The sequence below is a fragment of the Epinephelus moara genome, chromosome 19, assembly GCF_006386435.1.
Source record: "Epinephelus moara isolate mb chromosome 19, YSFRI_EMoa_1.0, whole genome shotgun sequence".
NCBI lineage: Eukaryota > Metazoa > Chordata > Actinopteri > Perciformes > Serranidae > Epinephelus > Epinephelus moara.
The window spans coordinates 37,617,789-37,635,141 of NC_065524.1; the positions used below are offsets into that span (position 1 = coordinate 37,617,789).

The following is a 17,353-nucleotide window of genomic DNA, read 5'->3' on the forward strand; positions in this document are numbered from 1 at the left end:
TTAGCTTAAAGGACTGTGATAGAGAGAAAACAGAGAGCAGGTCATCAGATGTTAAGATGCACGTGCTCTCCCCTCTCTCTTACTCTCAATCCTGCTTTTGGCACCTTGTCCCGAAACGTATAACTCACCATTTGAATACAACTATAACAGTACATATGTGGTTATAAAAAAAGCTTCCAGTATTGAAATCTGAAACATGTTTTTTTATCAGTTTTATCTCAGCAGGGAATTCTCTGATATTTCTAAGTATTACTGGATACATAATACAAACCCGGGTCCTGGTGCTGGTGATATATCTTCTTTGTTTTTGTTTGTGATTTATGATTTGTCCTTTTATGGCCATGCAGCTCTGTGAGAATACGAGCAGGAAGACGTGTTGGCTGCATTTTAATGTCTACATTTATGTGAAAACTCCATAATTTATGTCACACTTAATCAGCGGTGAAAGAGAGAGGGATTTCTGAATGACAGCAGCAGGCTAGTTATGTGTTTTTGCATTATGTTGCTGTTTTACAAATTATTTTTTATTCCAACTTATTATTTCAAATTTTGTCTTCGTTGAATATTTGCAGTTTTCATTTTCTCGTCTTACAGATAAAAGGGCTCATTTTCAAATACTATGAGTAGAAGAGATAACAATAACGGATTGTTTCTCTACGTAGTTTCACAGAGGTATGTTGATTCTTGAATGTTGGGATGTCAGGAGACAGAGAGAGTTTTATTTTGAAGAGGAAACAAAAAGTGGAAGTATACACACAAACCTCAGACTGCAGTAATGTCTTAATGAAAACAGGAGGGATGAAAAGATAAGGGACTGTTCGTTACTTATGAGGGGGAAGGGGTGGGGCAACAAGTTGGAGGCATGTCATTTTTTCTTTTAAGCAGTGGGGAGTAACCTTTTTTTATTGTGGCTCAGGGGAGCAGCAAACATATTTAAATTGATGTATTTTTGTATGTTTTACTACAGAATTTTTTTTAAAAACATACCTTTGAAACCCCCAGCTTTATAATTCACAATACATGAAGACGTAATTCACTTTAAAGGTAATGAGATATATCCCTTCCCATTACCCTTATCTTAGAATTAACTAAGGGAATGTATATATTTGATAATATATTCTCCTTGACCTTCACCACCTCTCTTTAACGTACACTGCATAGCTAACGTTGGTTAATCGCTAACTTAGCATTAGCATAAGTAACTAATGTAGCCTTTCCTTTACCCTAACCTAAACCACCTCTCTTTTCAACCAGGTCTGACTCCAAAGTTGTTGAAATCTGGCACTTGGTCAGTGCCCTCAGCGTAAGACACCAACGACGACAAAAGCGTTTTTTTCACGTCAGCATGATGCGCAGCTGGTTGCCGTTATTATTTAGTCACATTGTTGAATTCTGAATCACATCTGAGCTGAAAATAGTGATATTTTGAATACATTTTATTCTACGACTCAAAAAATGAAACGCGGAAACTCACCAGCGTGCACAACAAGAGTGGAAAACCGAGGCTTTTTTCAACTCCAGGATTTTGCTTTCAACTTTTAACTTTCAAACATCAAAGGTTACGTTTTAAAAATCTAATAATTAATGTATGCTGGAGGCTTGTGTATTTTTCCTCAGACACTCAGGGAGGCTCAAGAAAAAATATTTGCAGCATCGGGGAGGGTCAAAATGAAATTAAAAAGAAAAAGGAAATAAAATCACGCCCCAGCCACCCTCCTCTTCTGATGAGTAAAGAACAGTCCCTAAAGTAGAACTTCATTCATCCTGAGGGAAATTCATGTGCAGTATTGGCAAAACAGAGTGCAACATACAGAAGGCTAAAATAACCTAACAGCAGGTGCAAAATATAAAAACTGGATAACAGTTACAGCGCAAATAAGGCGCAATCACATATAAACAATATGAGCATCACCGGAAATCACAAAGAAAGGTTATTTTTGAAATGTAATAAGGTTACCCCGTTAAAAATGTAATTCACAACTACTTAAATTACTTAATCAAAGTAATGTAACTTATTAAATTTGATTTTGGATTACTTTTCTGACAAATGTTTTAAACCGGGCCTTAAAGTTGGTCCGGAAATAGGCTGTACCAAAATAAGACATTCCTGCAACGTGAAACGATGCAAAGCAACAGAATCAGTTTTATTCTACATATAAACTTTTTAGTGAAAATAATTCAGATGTAATGCTTTTGTAATCACCAACATTTTGATAGGTAACTGTAGGCCTAACTGATTATAGTTACATTTATTTTGTAATTTAATTACATGTAACTAGTCACTCCCAACACTGCACACGAGTTGGGCTGCAATTTAAAATTACTGAATGGCTCTTTTCATGTGTGTATTGCCCGGGGTTTCCAGAGTCATGGAAAACCTGGAAAAGCCACGAAATAAGCGCAACGTAACATAACAGCAAATTAATTTTCTGAACGCTGTTGACATAAAGTAGCGTAAAGTAGCGTCCATGTGTGACGTTTGTTTACCAACAAGTGCATTTTCTCTCGTCTCTCCCTCCATCTGCTGGCTGAAATGACAGTATGGGAAAAAATATTATGGGTCCTTGAAGAGTCATGGAAAAGTTTGGAAATTTTGTCCATGTAAATGTGTGGAATATGAATATAGAATGGGGCCCCTGGGGTGGAGGGGCCCGTGGAGAGAGCTCTTGCAAGTGATTCATATTACCAGCTTGGACTTACTCAAAGATAAATGATTAAAAAAAGAATAATAACGGTGCCATTTGCTGTATGTCCTCAAAAAGTCAATCTGCATCATGGTTTTCATTTTTATTTTTTTTTATTTTTTTTAAAGGTCCATGGCTATCTAAGACAAACTTACATGCTTTTTCTATGTAAGCTATAAAATCTATAAATATACTATGAAACTATTCAATGAAATGATTCATTACTTTGCTATTTGTCAGATATGCAGTGATGATGGCTGGGTATGTATGTCGATGTCGCTGACGATACACCATAGCATGCACTGGGGCCTGCTGTACCTTCCTTACGCCACTGAGTGTTGGACCCCTGATTTATTTTTCTCAAAATCTTTACAAAGGCTAAAATAATAAAACCACTGTGAGGGATTTCCTAAAAATGTGTAATTTCTGTCTTGAAGCAATTTTCAGGACAGCAGCTGTATTTTCCTGAGGATGAATCTTAATGTGCAGCAGTAACGCAGACACCATGTCACAGAGTATGAACAGTTGGTGCAGGGAAAGCCTTCACAGCTCTGAGGTCAGATAGTTGGACTCAGAGTCCAGAGAGCTCAACATGACGTCATAAAACCACTGTGTGTCAAAATCACTGCAGGTCAAACAGTGCGACAGCTCCACCCAGCGGTCACAGACAGTCACTGCACACACAGGCTTTTATCTTCATGTCTTTAAATGTCTTTATTTGAGACAACAACACGAGCAGGGACATCTATTTTAACAAATACATGTGCAAACAGTTTATTACTTTTGTTATGTCTCTTTGTAATGACGCTCGTGTCACCATCTTAAACAGTAAAAGATTACTCATATGAACATCTCCGTCCTTCACGGGAACACGCTGCAGGAATCCTTCTTTGTAACCAATCACTCTGAATGTGATTCACTTTATTATTAGCCTATAGTTTAATACCGTATTACTGCACTACTGTGAATTGATTTTATGTTACTGCAGACCTTGTGTTGGGAACAACATTTAATCGGGAGCAATCACTTGAACATTACCGGCCGTTCGATTTAATTTCTGCAGTACAATAAGTATTCCCTTTGTTGTAGTTCCCTGTTAGTGCGGCTGCTTCCTTCATTTTGGGTTTATGACGGCAGATAGATCCTAAACATTTATAGGAATATCTGTCCAATTGTTTTTGTCCCATCGTTGTTTTTGTAAATGTCTTATTTACTCCTTTTTCCTTTATTGTAGAATCTTTAGCTGCATGTGGAATGGTAACATTGTTTATTTTAATTTAATGTAATTTTATTTTATTTTATTTTATTTTATTTTATTTTATTTTATTTTATTTTATTCATTACATTTTTTTAGATACTGTATACTTATTTTTACTAAGGCTATGTTGAAGTTTGTTTTTTTTCCACTCCAGGAAATATCAATTGGGCAAGTGATTTTGTGTTTTTCTTTTCCTTATTTTTATTTATTTATTTATTTTTGAATCTATTTATTTAATTTCTTCCTTTGTTGCAAAAACAGATAAACGGTATTCTTAAAAATGAAAATAATAAAATGAAAAAGAAAATAAAATAAAATAAAAACACCAGCCCGATTGCCTGGAGTGCCAAAAATAAATGAATAAATAAAATGAAATATAATAATAAAAAATACAATAAAATGAAAGATTCATGAACGCAGCTTTAATAAAAATATAACGTATTTTTTCAACCCTTCATTTGTATTTTTAGGCTTTCTCGTCTCCCTCAGCAAATTCTTCATAGGCTACAACATATGTCAGCGATCAGTCGACAAATGTGAAAATAACACACACACACACACACACACACACACACACACACACACACACACACACACACACACACACACAGAAATTTAAATCCAGAAAACGAGACGAAATTGTTCCTTTCTGTTGCAAGAAAACGGAAATATAATTAAAATTCTGTCATTTCTTGCAGCAAAGTGTTCCTGAGGATTTGGTGCATTAAAGCTGGAGGCCAGTTTCTCCTCTCGGCCTCAGACAGCTTCATTACACTGTTAAAAGATCCTGAATCAGAGCGGTAATCTGGATTATAAAAGTGGCAGCCCTGCACCTCAGATCGTGGTGAGTCCAGACTCAAACGCTGCTCAGACACCCACTTTTGTTTTCCGTTTAAATCCCCTGTATAATAAAACCTCCTGTGTTTTGTGTTGCCGCAGTGTGTGTGTGTGTGTGTGTGTGTGTGTGTGTGTGTAGATGTGATGGAGGCTGTCTGGTCTCATCTGCAGACAATGACTTTAACATTTAGGACAGTTGAGGCTCCGCGGCAGGAAAGAGTGTCCCAATAAAACCATATAGTGTCTGGGCTAAATGACTTTATGGTGCCTCCGTCTTTCTCTGTGCGTCTCTGTGCACAGTGTTGTGTGGTGTGTTGTGTTGTGGGGGGAAAGTCACGTTTATTCTCCAAATGCATGCTGTTGCTTTATGACCCTGCAGTAGGATGAGCGCGTTATATAGCCGCAGTAAATGAGGGAAGCTCCGAGGCGCTGCTCTGACTTTGACTAAACAAGCAGCAGAGATGTGTCTCTGCGGACTGAAACTCTCTCTACATACCTGCAAAACACCTTGACGTTGGCATAATGTCATCACAATAAAAGATATAATAAATGTGTGTGTGATCCGATGAAACGTCAAACATGACGTATGCTTCTGTAGCACTTCTCTGGTGTGGGATGAAACCATAATAATAAAGGGCGACACTACGAGACAAGACTCATGTTATTATTAGAGGTGATCATGTTCGTGCAGCAGCGTAGGAGTATTTTATCCGTTTCTATATTTCATACAAAAATATAAACATTAAAGCGATGCAAATGTTTTCACAGCTACAATAACCAAACTGTAGCGGAGGTATTTTGTGTTCTGTGTTCCACACAAGAAAAACATTTAATAGAAAAATATAATATGTTGTTACACCTGTAATAATCTGGCCAAACGAGTGCCGACAAAAACATGTAGGCTAGAAGTATTTTGTGTTTCTCTACCGCGTAAAAATCATTCAATACGAAAAATATTAATAACCTACAGCCACAGATATCTAACCAGAGACTGACTTAAAGAATACTTTGGCAAAAGCCGTCGTAGTTGTTGTATTTTGTGTGTGTTTCTCTGCTGATACACAAATATAAAACATGTAATACAAGCACTATGAATGATACAGCCATAATAATCTAACCAAAGGGTTGGCTATAAAATATATGTAGTACCTAGTAGTAGTAGTAGTAGTAGTAGTAGTAGTAGTAGTAGTAGTAGTAGAAGTGGTATTTTTGTGTGTTTCTCTTCTGCATACACAAATATTAATATTTGATCTAAACATTATAAAAAACAATACAACTTTAATTTTATATCAGCTATTATAGGCTGGGCCACAAAAATATGTAGCACTAAGCAGCAGTAGCCGTCACAGTAGTACCAGTAGTGTGTGTCGTAGCAGTCATAGTCGTAGGAGCAGTCATATTGTGTGTGTGTTTCTCAACCTTGTACAAAGATAAAAACATGTATTACAAAAGAGATATGATACATTACAGCTGTAATTTGATCACAACCACAGGTTGGTAATCTAAAAAATTATTGGCCTACGGCATACCTAGTAATAGTAATCGTGGTTGTCATCGTAGTAGGAGTTGTATTTTGTGTGTGTTTCTCTACTGCATACAAAAATGCAAAAGTTTGATCCAAAAATTATAAATTACACAACAGCTGTATCTTTATTATGAGCTAATCTAACCAAACGATGGGCCACAAAATATGTTGCACCTAATTTTGTGCGTTTGTTTTGTGTGTGTTTCTCTACTGCACACAAAGATCTAATTATTCAATTCAAATATTATAAATAACAGCACACATTTAATTTTATTACAGCTATTGTAGGCTAATCCAACCAAGAGATGGGCTCCAACAAATATGTAGTACCTAGTAGTAGTAGTAGTTACTGTTGTTGTATTTTGTGTGTTTTCTATTATTATTTTGAAATATGAATATTTTTATAAGAAACGATACTTGGCTGATCTACTAAATGATTGGCTAGGGAAAAAAATATGCAGTTGTGCCAGCAGCGGTAGTAGTGACAGTAGTGGTGGTATTTAAAGTATATTTATCAAGGCTATTTTTCATACAAGATAATAATACAACATCGGCCTATAGGCTATCTAACGGTATTTTTATTACAGCTATGATAATAATATATTGTGTTAATAATCACAAAAAAATGATTGCAAACATAAAATATGTGTTATTATTGTTATTAGTTTTAATGCTTGTTGTAGTAGCGGGCTGGTGTTATCATGTCCGTATACCCGTACTAATACATCTAACTCATAGCCTACTGTGTAACTGGTATTATTGTAAATATCAAATAAAGTCCTGACAATATGTCACCTTGCGGGAACAACCCGCCGCATGAAATCTCAAGCATATACTGCAACTAAAAATAAAAACAACAGGGACGGTGTATTATTAACAATGATGACGTCATTCATTTTTATTTGACTTTTATAAAAATCCCCACGAGCAGCATATTGAGCGTAAATGAGAGCATGATGAAGGCCTCGTGTCGTCACATCCTGACTCCAGTTCAGTCGCAGCGCGGGGCTGCAGCTGTAGGCTAACATAGCCTGTTGGGTTTCCTCTGTCTCCAGAGAGAACGGCGTGTTTCTGACTCCATCTCATCCTCGGGAAAAAACAACACTAAAATACTGACATCCCATAATAGTCCTGTGATGTTTCAACTGCATGTGATGGTTCATTCTGACGTGAAAAATATAAGTTGTGCGTTGTGTCTGTTTCTGACATGGACTGTAGCTGTTTACAGGAGGTAACCGTGGAAATAACCATCAGACTGCTGTCACACTGTAGCTTAGCATGACTGGTGTGTGAGTGTGTGTGTGTGTGTGTGTGTGTGTGTGTGTGTGTTTGTGTAGGCATGATCTGCACATTATTAGACCCACATTAACAACAGATATACACAGCAACAACACAATAACAACAACAATAACAACAAATAGGCCCATTCGGCTCCATGCACAGTTTATAAAAAACAAAACTAAACAAAAACGCTTTTTTTCTGTCAAAATGTTAAAGGTCCCCTCTGGGTATTATTTTAGGGGAGACTGGGGTTGGTTGTATCACAGAGGTTTGCTCCAATCAGGAGCAAGATTAAAAAACAACAACACATGATTATCTGTGTGTTGCAGGGTTAGTCTGACAGCACCTGAACACACCTGAAATACACTGCGAATCACTCAAAAGTAATTTTGATATTACAGTTTTTTAATAATTTGCTCGTTTGTTTATTTTAGAATTAAAATGTTGCAGATTTGACATACTGTTCTGTTCCTATGCCCCAGGAATGAGTCCTAAACCTGTACACGAGTTAGCATTTAATTCACTCCCCGTTCCCTCGTCTTAATGTCAGAAGGTTAAGGTTAAGAGACTTTCACGTTTTGTTTTATGACATAAAAGACAACAGTAAATACCCCACTCGTGAAATCTGAAGCTTGTATGAGTCTTAAAAAAGACACACAGAGGTGAGACAACAGAACGTCATCACGCCAAACATGACTTTACAGTCTTGTTATGGTGGTGACGCTAGGTCGTGCAACCATATTGTAGGTTGTTTATAGCCTAATGTTAGCTTTTGACTTCTGGCAACACATTCTCACTCCGCCCTCGTCACATATCGACATTTGGTCATGGAATTGCCACGTCGAGTTATGACGTCCAAGGTACCCTGGGTGTGTTGGTTGTTGACGATTTGGGACTCTGTGTCAACTTCAGCCTGTTACATGCATTGTAATTAAGTTTAGGCGACAAAAGCATGTGGTTGGGTTTAGGAAGAAGAACAGGGTTTGGCTTTACAATCATACGGGAAGCGAACACCGGCCTCTCAGGTGAAGCTCGGTGCTTGTTGGACCATCCACAACCAGTCCTGCCCACCGTACTCGGACTTCCGCCACCTTTTTTAATAATTTTCATGACGCTGCGTATCATGCCGATGTGAAAGGACAGGTTTTTACGTCTGTGTCTGACGCTGGAAGTCACTGACCAAGCACCGGATTTTGACAACTTCGGAGTGAGACCGGGTAGCAGGATTGGATCTACAGCCAATATGGCAGCGCATCCAGAGTCAGGTGGTGTTTCTCAAAGTCAAGAAAGGATTCTTAAACAGCTGAAATTCAAGGAGGTCACATCATCAAATCCTGCTGGAGGACTGTTCCAATGTCAAGGCATCCTTCGAATTGTAACGAGGACCGAGTCCTTTCTTCAAATAATTTTTAAGGATGCATGTGTGTATCCTTAGCAGTCAAGAAGTGCCTGCAATTATTTCAGCATGATTTGGAGCTGAAGGCAAGGCCTCTTCAACGAAACACCTGGGCACTTGCTTGCCTATTCCAATGCGTGTTCAGCAAATGCTAGGAAGGACTCTTGCCAAGCCTCTGCAGGATCCGGCTTGGACCCGTCCTACCAGGGAAGCATTTTTGACTTTGAGAAGCAGAGAGTGTTGTAACATTTCATCTTATCCAACAACCACTGACTTTCCCCCCGGGAGGCTGGTGTTAACTTCAGGTAAGATTGTAAAGCCAAACCCTTCTTTTCCAAACCCAAACGTGCGTGTGTTGTTGAGGGGGAAAAAAAGTCAATTTGCGGTGTTGTACAGTCGTAGTGCATTTATTCTAAAAGAGACTGTATGCAAAATGAATTTTCCTGTGAAAACGAAGTGTATTTTGAAAACAGACAATGCATGTAACAGGCTGAAGTTGACACGGCGTCCCAGAACATCAACAACCAACACACCCAGGGTACCTTGCACGTCATATGTGGACGTCAAAGTTCACTGACCAAGCAGCAATATGTGACGAGGTCAGAGTGAGAAAGTGTTGCAACATCACATTTAACTCACATTTCATTTGTCAATTTCATAAAGAAAAAACATTTCACATGTGAGGATTTCACATACAGCCTACACGTGATCTTCGGATAGTTCACATGGTAAATTCATACAATAGGTGCATGTTAATTCCATGTGCTAATTCACATATGAAAACAGCAATTTTACATTTTGTGTAAAATGTTGACGTTTGATACAATCACATTTGTCTGAGGGTTATGATCAGTGGTGTAGTGGAGGGTATATGGAGTATACCCTCCTATCGGCCAAAAAGCCATTGGACTATGTAGGAGAGTATACTCACCTCCTCTTCAGGAACCTACTCATCCTACCTCGTCCTTCACCCACCCCATCAACTACCACTGCACCACTGGTTATGGTATTGTCAGCCAGGAGCAATGAGACTGAATAACAGTACACTGACAGGAAGTCCAGCCAACACTGGACCATGCAAATCACTTCAAATGACAGTCTTTTAAACCAAGAATATCAACAGATTTCACCTTTAAATCAAAGCCAGCAAAGGGATCAATTAAACACACCAAGTCCTCATAGTCCTGTTTAGTTACCACAGAAAGTCACCATTTAATCTCTTAGATTTTGTCTCACTCTCTTCTATATTTTAGGCATTATTATTATGATTAAGTGTCCAGCTTCTGTTTGTTCAGGTTTCTTCCCCCCAAGTATTTTATTCAATTTACAAATAAACACTTGGCGAGTATTTCAGGCCGTAGCAGAAGTGGTACAGTCAGGTCTGGCACGCTGAAAGCAGTTTTTATGAGGAGTTTTAGCATTAAATCATAAAATGCAATTCACAGTTTGGCACAAAGCACAGACAATTTATGTGAAGTCAAGTATGTGTCAAGTAGTTTCAGTTTTGGACATGTGAGATATACAGCCTCATCAAAACCAGATGTGTTTTAAAATGAGCAAAGTCTTTGATATCTACTCGTATGTTTTCTTAATTCAATTTATGGATCGTCCTGTAAATTTGAACATTTTATTCTGAGCATTATTTACAAGAACCCCAGCTGACAGGTTGACTGTCTTCATTTTGCTACATGCAGATGGAAGAATTGTACACCAGAGTTCAGAGGACCTGACATGAAAAAGCCATAAGACATTAAAAGGAATATTTTTCTGTAAAAGTGTTACAACGCATCCTGGCCTCCCCCGCACAGTTTCACCACTGCAGTTATCCAAAGCAGCCATGTTAGCTCCACAATCCGATGATTAGTAACAGCTGCTCATGCCAGCTGATGTTTAAGATGTTGGGCATCTTGTGGCGTTTCATTTATCAGCTATAACATCACCACCTCCTCACCTTCCCTGGCAAAAACAAACATCCCCGCAGCCTCTCCTCCAGATCCATCATTCATTCACACCCCTCCTCTCCCGGATCATCAGCTTCTTCATCTTCATCCGTCTGTTCTGGAACCAGATTTTGACCTGCCTCTCTGTCAAGTTTAAGAGTCCTGCCACCTCCAGGCGCCGGTCCCTGGTCAGGTACATGTTGTAGAGGAACTCCTTCTCCAGCTCCAGGGTCTGGTGTTTGGTGTACGGACACCGTTTCTTCCGGGTGGATTTAGCATGGATCCAACTGGCTGATGGGTTTTCTGCAGAAAAAGACAGAGTAGCACAAAGTTTTACTTTAACTGGACACCTTGATATTTACTCAGTACGTTTACATGCACATTTAAGTCGATCTAACTGGACTACTGTCCTTTTCCTGGTATAAAAGCGTGAGGGGGGAATCGATTTATTGACCAAAGTATGTCAGACTCCTCTACTATAGGTGGCGATACGCCCCCTTTCAGCTCAATAGTATTGGACCTTTTTCTGGTTGACCTATTACATCACAGACCAAACAATCAAGCATCGTCCAGCTGTTCCATCACTTTCTTGAACACAGCACCATTCCGTGTTTTCCTCCCATCCATGTATTTTAAAATGTTTAACTCTTTCAGCTGACACAACATGAACTGTGTCTTCTCGTCCGTCCAAAAATGTGCAGCTCTAGATGTAGATTTCATCATGTTGTTACTGGCTACTTCTTCTGTTTAATGCTTTTGGACTTCCAGGTCAAAGCCCGGGGTGGATGCTCAGAGCACCTCGACCAGTTTGGAGGAATTCGACTTCCAATCGCAATATCGGGGTGTTATTAGTCTGACTTTCAGAAATTTGTACGATTTCAGTTGGACTAACATGTTTACATGTATTTTAAAACTCTGGTGTGTGTGTCTGTGTGTGTGTGTTGTACTTGCACTTGCTACATAGTGAGGACCACAACAAGTTTTTAACCTACAGAGTGAGGACATGTTTAGAAAGTGAGGACATTTTTGCCAGTCCTGGCTTCCTCAAAGGCCTGTTTGAGGGTTGGTTTTCAGGTTCAAGTTAGAATTTGGTTTAGATTAGTGTTGGGTTTTGGTTTTAATGCAGCACTCTAATGAGTGCAACGAGGGACACAGGCACACGAGGACCAGGTGAATAAAAGTACTTTAAAAATATAAAAACCACATATGGTTGATTAAAATCCATTAAAATGATTTTGGTCCATTCACTCAGGAGGGCAGGGGCAAGATCAGTCTAATACTGTTAGGCTGCCATGGCTTACTGTTAGCTTGGTACGTTAATTAATTGCTTAAATATTTTAATACACACCGCAGGTTAGTGACACAAAAAAAGTATGTGCTAAAGGTCTAAAATCAAGACAACAACAATTTAAAATAACACACATGCACACTGTAGATTAATACATTAAAAAATTATAATGTTATCAGCGAGAGGGAATATTTACAAGCAAATAAACTGTGAGGGAACGTTTTCTCAAAACTACACTGTAAAATATTAAGTTGTACATTTACAGTTAATTACTGTAATTTTTTTTTACAGTACATTATTGTGAAACAACAGCTGTATACTGTGATCTCACTGTAGTTATGCCTTCATATTACTGTGATGTTCCTGTAAAACTATTATGTTTATTGTGACCTCACAGTTTATGCACATTACATTACTGATATAACAGTACGTCCCTGTAAATTACTGAATTTCACAGTAACTTCACAGTTATGTACATTTGATTACTGTGATTCATCAGTATGCTCCTATAGAATTCACTGTAATCTCACAGTTAAACTGCTTCTGTAAAATTACCTTGTAAGTTTCACAACAAAATTCTGACTTAGGTTAAAATATCACAGTAAAAGCCTGTGAGATGATAAAAATGTAATTTACTGTGAAATATTAGTTATATGTTGTAATTTCCTAGAATCAGTTTGCAGTGAACATATCATATTAACGTTTCTAAAGTGACGTAGTATATGAGATGAAACATGATCTCTTCCTAACCATAACCAGTGGGTTTTTATGCTTAAATCTAACCACACCTCAGCCACAGCGTTGCTCAAAGCATCCTACATAATGGCATTTAACGTTTTCCTGGTTTGCAGAAACGTTAAGTGCCAACATTTTTTTCAGGCGATTGGGTTGCAACATTCCCCTGATCTGAGATTCTTCTGTCCAGGTGTAACTGTGCTGCTGTGTCCAGCTCCTGTGTCCAGGGTCCAGTCTGGCCTACTGAATGTCATGGAAGCTATACTGCAATGTGCACGCACTGATCTGTGAGGCATACAGATACAAAGGTATGTACATTTGATTACTGTGGTTTAGCAATATGCGCCCATAGAATTACAGTATTTCACTGTAATCTCACAGTTAAACTCATATTACTGTGATTTAGCAGTATGCTTCTGCAAATTATTATATATCTATATCACAATGGTGAGAATGTTGTTAGAGACATTATTGTGTTACAGGACTTACAGGACCTCTTCTTTCTTTTCTTTTCTTTTCTTTAGCCACAGTTGCTGAGGATCATGGGTAATTTAACCTGCCAATTTCAGAAACTGACGAAAAAAAGGCTTTATTTCTTAGAGTCGAAGGAGAAATAATTAAACGGATGGCCTTAACATTAACCCATCCTGTTGCTGAGTTATCAAGGACACTTTTCTTGTTTTTGTGTTGAGAAATGTGGAGACATGAAGGAGAGACAATGATTCAAACAACGTGCAGGTTTGGGTGAGGGGAAGGGTGTGGGGGAGGGGAGGGTTAGGCATTTAGTTGTGATGGTTAAGTTTAGGGTTAGAGGGCTTGGGAATGCATTACATCAGTGAGGGTCCTCACAAAGATAGCAGTACAGGGGAGTGCATCTATGTGTGTGTGTGTGTGTGTGTGTGTGTGTGTGTGTGTGTGTGTGTGTGTGTGTGTTTGTGTGTGTGTGTGTGTGTAGTTCAAAGACTGACATAAAAAATCAGAGAAAATATTCTCAGGAACCAGTTTTATGAGCCTGCAACTTTTGGCTCATTAGAAAAAGAAACAAAAGCACATGCTCCAAACAGCTCCATAAATAAAGACAGTGTTCCATTCATTTAAAGATATTGATATATTTTAAAACCATATTGCTCCTTTTCACTGAGCTTAAACACTTTTATTAGCACCAGGGTTGTTTATGCCTTCATTTTACCCTTCCAGCATTTTAATAATTTAACATAATGTCACATTATGCTAAATTATGTTCAGTGGTTTCTGATGTAGCTATGGACCTTTTAAGATGAAAACGTTTTTGGGGAGGACAGAAAGCAGCCATAAATACAGCAGAGTGCCCAATAAAGTCTCGACCTGTGTGTGAGTGCAGGCTGTGTTGGTAAAGAGCCAAACTGAGTCTCATTTTTTAGAATTATTAAACTGCAGTTGGGGATATTTGAACCTTTCACTGATCTGAAATGCTTTATAGGCCACTTTGAAAAAAAAGTAACACAGCCAGAGAGTGCTGTGAAATTATAGTTAGACAAATAGATAGGGAGCAACAAGGGGACCACACAGAGGACATCTCTGCTCACTTTGATTCAATTTCTGAATTATATATGAGAGGGATTGAACTTCCGGTTTAAGCACAAATCTTCTGAAATCATTTCTTTACCAATAAGTATAAGTCTGAGAAGAATCTGAGCCAGTTAAATGGGTTTTAAACTGAATTTTTGACGCAAGAATCCATAGTGTTTTAACAATAAATCAATAGGCTGCATGACCAGAAAATTACAATGTAGGCTAGTGCTTGGAAAAAAGTTAAAGGTTGCAAAGGAAAGAAGTAATACCCACTGATTATATTATTATTATTATTATTGACCTTATTATATTATATATTTATTTTGCTTTACCTCGTGACTTTTTTTTTATAATAAAAATGTAGAAAATATTTTTTGACTGAGATCCACCTTTTTTTTGCCATTCAAACTTTAAAAAAAAGTCAAAAAATATATATTATTATAAAGCCTATTTGTTGGTTTGTGGGGCATGCTGCATTACGAACTTACTCCTACAAGCTACGAACAGTTAGGAGCCTTTAAATTCTGAAGGTCGTTTTATATAGACATGCTTATGCAATAATACTTGCTGCAGTATATGGAATATTTTTGGGAAAACAAGCCTCGAGCATTTATTGCAAGAAAAAAAATTAATAACTCGACTTCCTGCACAAATCCGATCAGTGAGAAGCAGCGCGAGCTACCTGCGTTTTCTCTTTAGTGGCAAATTGTTAAATAACAGCAATAGCACCTTAATTATTTTAATGGACAATAAACTTTTATATTTTACCGTTTACAAGACATTTATAGGGCTATAAAAGTCACACACACTTACTTACTTAGGCCACAGTCTCCCTCTCTGTCACACACACACACTCACACACACACACACACACACTTTGTCACTTCTTAAATGCTAATAAACATTCCTGAGTTTGGTATATCTGTCTTTACCCGGGTCGAGCGGTGGCTTTGTTTTTCTTTCCTCGTCCTCCTTTTTGAGCTCCGGCTTCCTCCCGAGCTCCTCCACGGTCCCAAGCCGCTCGAGGACCACCTCAGTCGGGGAGGCGAAGCTGGAATCCCCGGGGCTGTCCTGTGACGGCGGTGAACTCTCGGGTTCTACCGCCTCGTACCTCGGGCTCGGATCGGAGAGGTCACCCTGAGCGGGGACACACCCGGGGAAGCCGGTGTGTGACAGAGAGGTCTCCGAGGTGGGAGTCCCCCCCTCCCAGCAGCGGACGAACCTGCTCTCGGAGGCGGCCGCGGATGCGAGGTGCTCGGTGTGGCTCTGCGCCTGCGGGCCGTAGTACGGGTGGTGGTGGCTCAGGAGGGGATGTGGATGGAAGAGGCCGGTGATGGAGGCGCCGGGGGTGGACTGCAGCTGCGGAGAAGAGGGCGAGGAGGAAGCGGAGGTGTTCGCCCAGGGAGAGAAGCCGTTTAAACTCGTCTGTTTGTTGGAAAAATGTGAAAAATCCGGAATGTGTGAGCCGGGGGTCCCCTCCTCCTCATCCGCTCTCCGGGCTGGCTTTGCGCAGCCGGCCGTCGAACCCTGCAAGCCTCCCGGGATGAAATGTGCACCGTACGGCTCCTCAGTCTGGAGCCCCATCATGGAATAATAATTCGTTAGCGACATGTTTATTTTATTATTCCAATAAAAAGACACTTAAGTGCGACTGTAAAACGTTAGATGGGCTGGTATAGTGGCTTACATCCTCCCCTAAAATGGTAGTATTTTTTTTTCCTGCCCTTACCTTCTTCCCGGCTGCCCATTGGTCCAAGTGTGGATCACATGGTTAGACTGTATTTACCCGGTATAGGAAATAAATCTCATCTTCCTTTTGTGCTCAGAAATGTGATAGTAGGCCTCGGAGCCTGCTGCCAGATGGGCCCGGTGGAGCACACAGCTTTTTAAAACTCTGTAGTTGAAACACAGTTTTACAAGCAGAATAAAAAGTAGCAGGGAGTCGTTTACAAGCTCGTTTGAAGTGTGTGTGTGTGTGTCTGTGTGTGTGTGTGTGTGTGTGTGTGTGTGTGTGTGTGTGTGGTATTACATACTTCAAGTAGGTGCTTCAGCCAAACCACTCTCTTACTATATAATGAATGAACAGCTACACTGCAGCCTATTTCTAACTGCTCTATAAAAACATCTCTTTATCGCCTCAAAGCGCAAAAAAATGAGATTAGCGGAAGAGAATTTTGGATTTTGATCTTTCTTTGTCCGGACAAGTGATTTTCTTCATCTTACACTGAAAAATATTTTGTATTTCTTGGAAAATTGAGACGAAAACTGTCCCTTCAAGGTCACGCGTGGTGGCGCAAAATGAGCTTTATTTTGCGCACGAAGTTACAGTACATTGCCTTTAATTGGATTTGTGTCAGTGGTCTGGCTTAATGGTCAAATCCTTCTGTTTCAGTTGTATGTTATCTGGTTACATTTTTTAACAGGCATATCATTCATTATATTGCCTGCTTGGAAACATTTGACATGTCTTTATTTAGCCTATGTGTATCTATTACGATTATTTTTATTCTAATTTAGTTGTCGAGATCTGTTGCTGTTCAGTTTATTCAACTTAGGTGTCTTTGAATTTGCTTTATATAAAAAAGCAAATTAAAAAAGAGGAATAATTGTGCCTTAAAGGACAACCCGTTCTCATCCCATCTCCTCACATATCATCTATATGACGCGTTATGTGTCCTCCTGCGTTTGTTGTTGACCCTCCAGGACACCGTTTCAATTTTGCTCTGTAAAGCACTTTGAATTGCCTTCATGTATGAAATGTGCCATACAAACAAAGCTGCCTTGTCTTGCCTAACCCGTGCAACACAAGCGAGTGGTCAGGTTTAGGCAACAAAGCACATCATGGTTACATTCATGAG

The 17,353-nt window shown here is 39.1% G+C and overlaps 1 protein-coding gene and 1 long non-coding RNA gene across 2 annotated transcripts; one reads left to right on the plus strand and one right to left on the minus strand.

The window, feature by feature from the left end:
- The first annotated feature begins 4,679 nt into the window (after positions 1-4,679).
- Positions 4,680-13,665, plus strand: LOC126406828 (uncharacterized). The gene is made up of 3 exons (XR_007571743.1): positions 4,680-4,786; positions 13,135-13,252; positions 13,469-13,665. It is a non-coding gene; the product is annotated as an uncharacterized LOC126406828 (long non-coding RNA).
- Positions 7,197-17,289, minus strand: LOC126406806 (homeobox protein Hox-D9b-like). The gene is made up of 2 exons (XM_050071316.1): positions 15,428-17,289; positions 7,197-11,224 (listed from the first exon to the last, which is right to left on the minus strand). The coding sequence occupies exons 1-2, from the start codon at positions 16,104-16,106 to the stop codon at positions 10,980-10,982; spliced, it is 924 nt and encodes a 307-aa protein (XP_049927273.1). The 5' UTR covers positions 16,107-17,289; the 3' UTR covers positions 7,197-10,979.
- Positions 17,290-17,353: the final 64 nt, after the last annotated feature.

Coding starts and splice junctions, on each gene's coding strand:
- LOC126406806 (XM_050071316.1), bottom strand. CDS start 16,106: ATGTCGCTAACGAATTATTATTCCATGATGGGGCTCCAGACTGAGGAG. Junction 11,225..15,427: donor AAAGCCACCGCTCGACCCGG/GTAAAGACAGAT, acceptor CTTTTTCTGCAG/AAAACCCATCAGCCAGTTGG.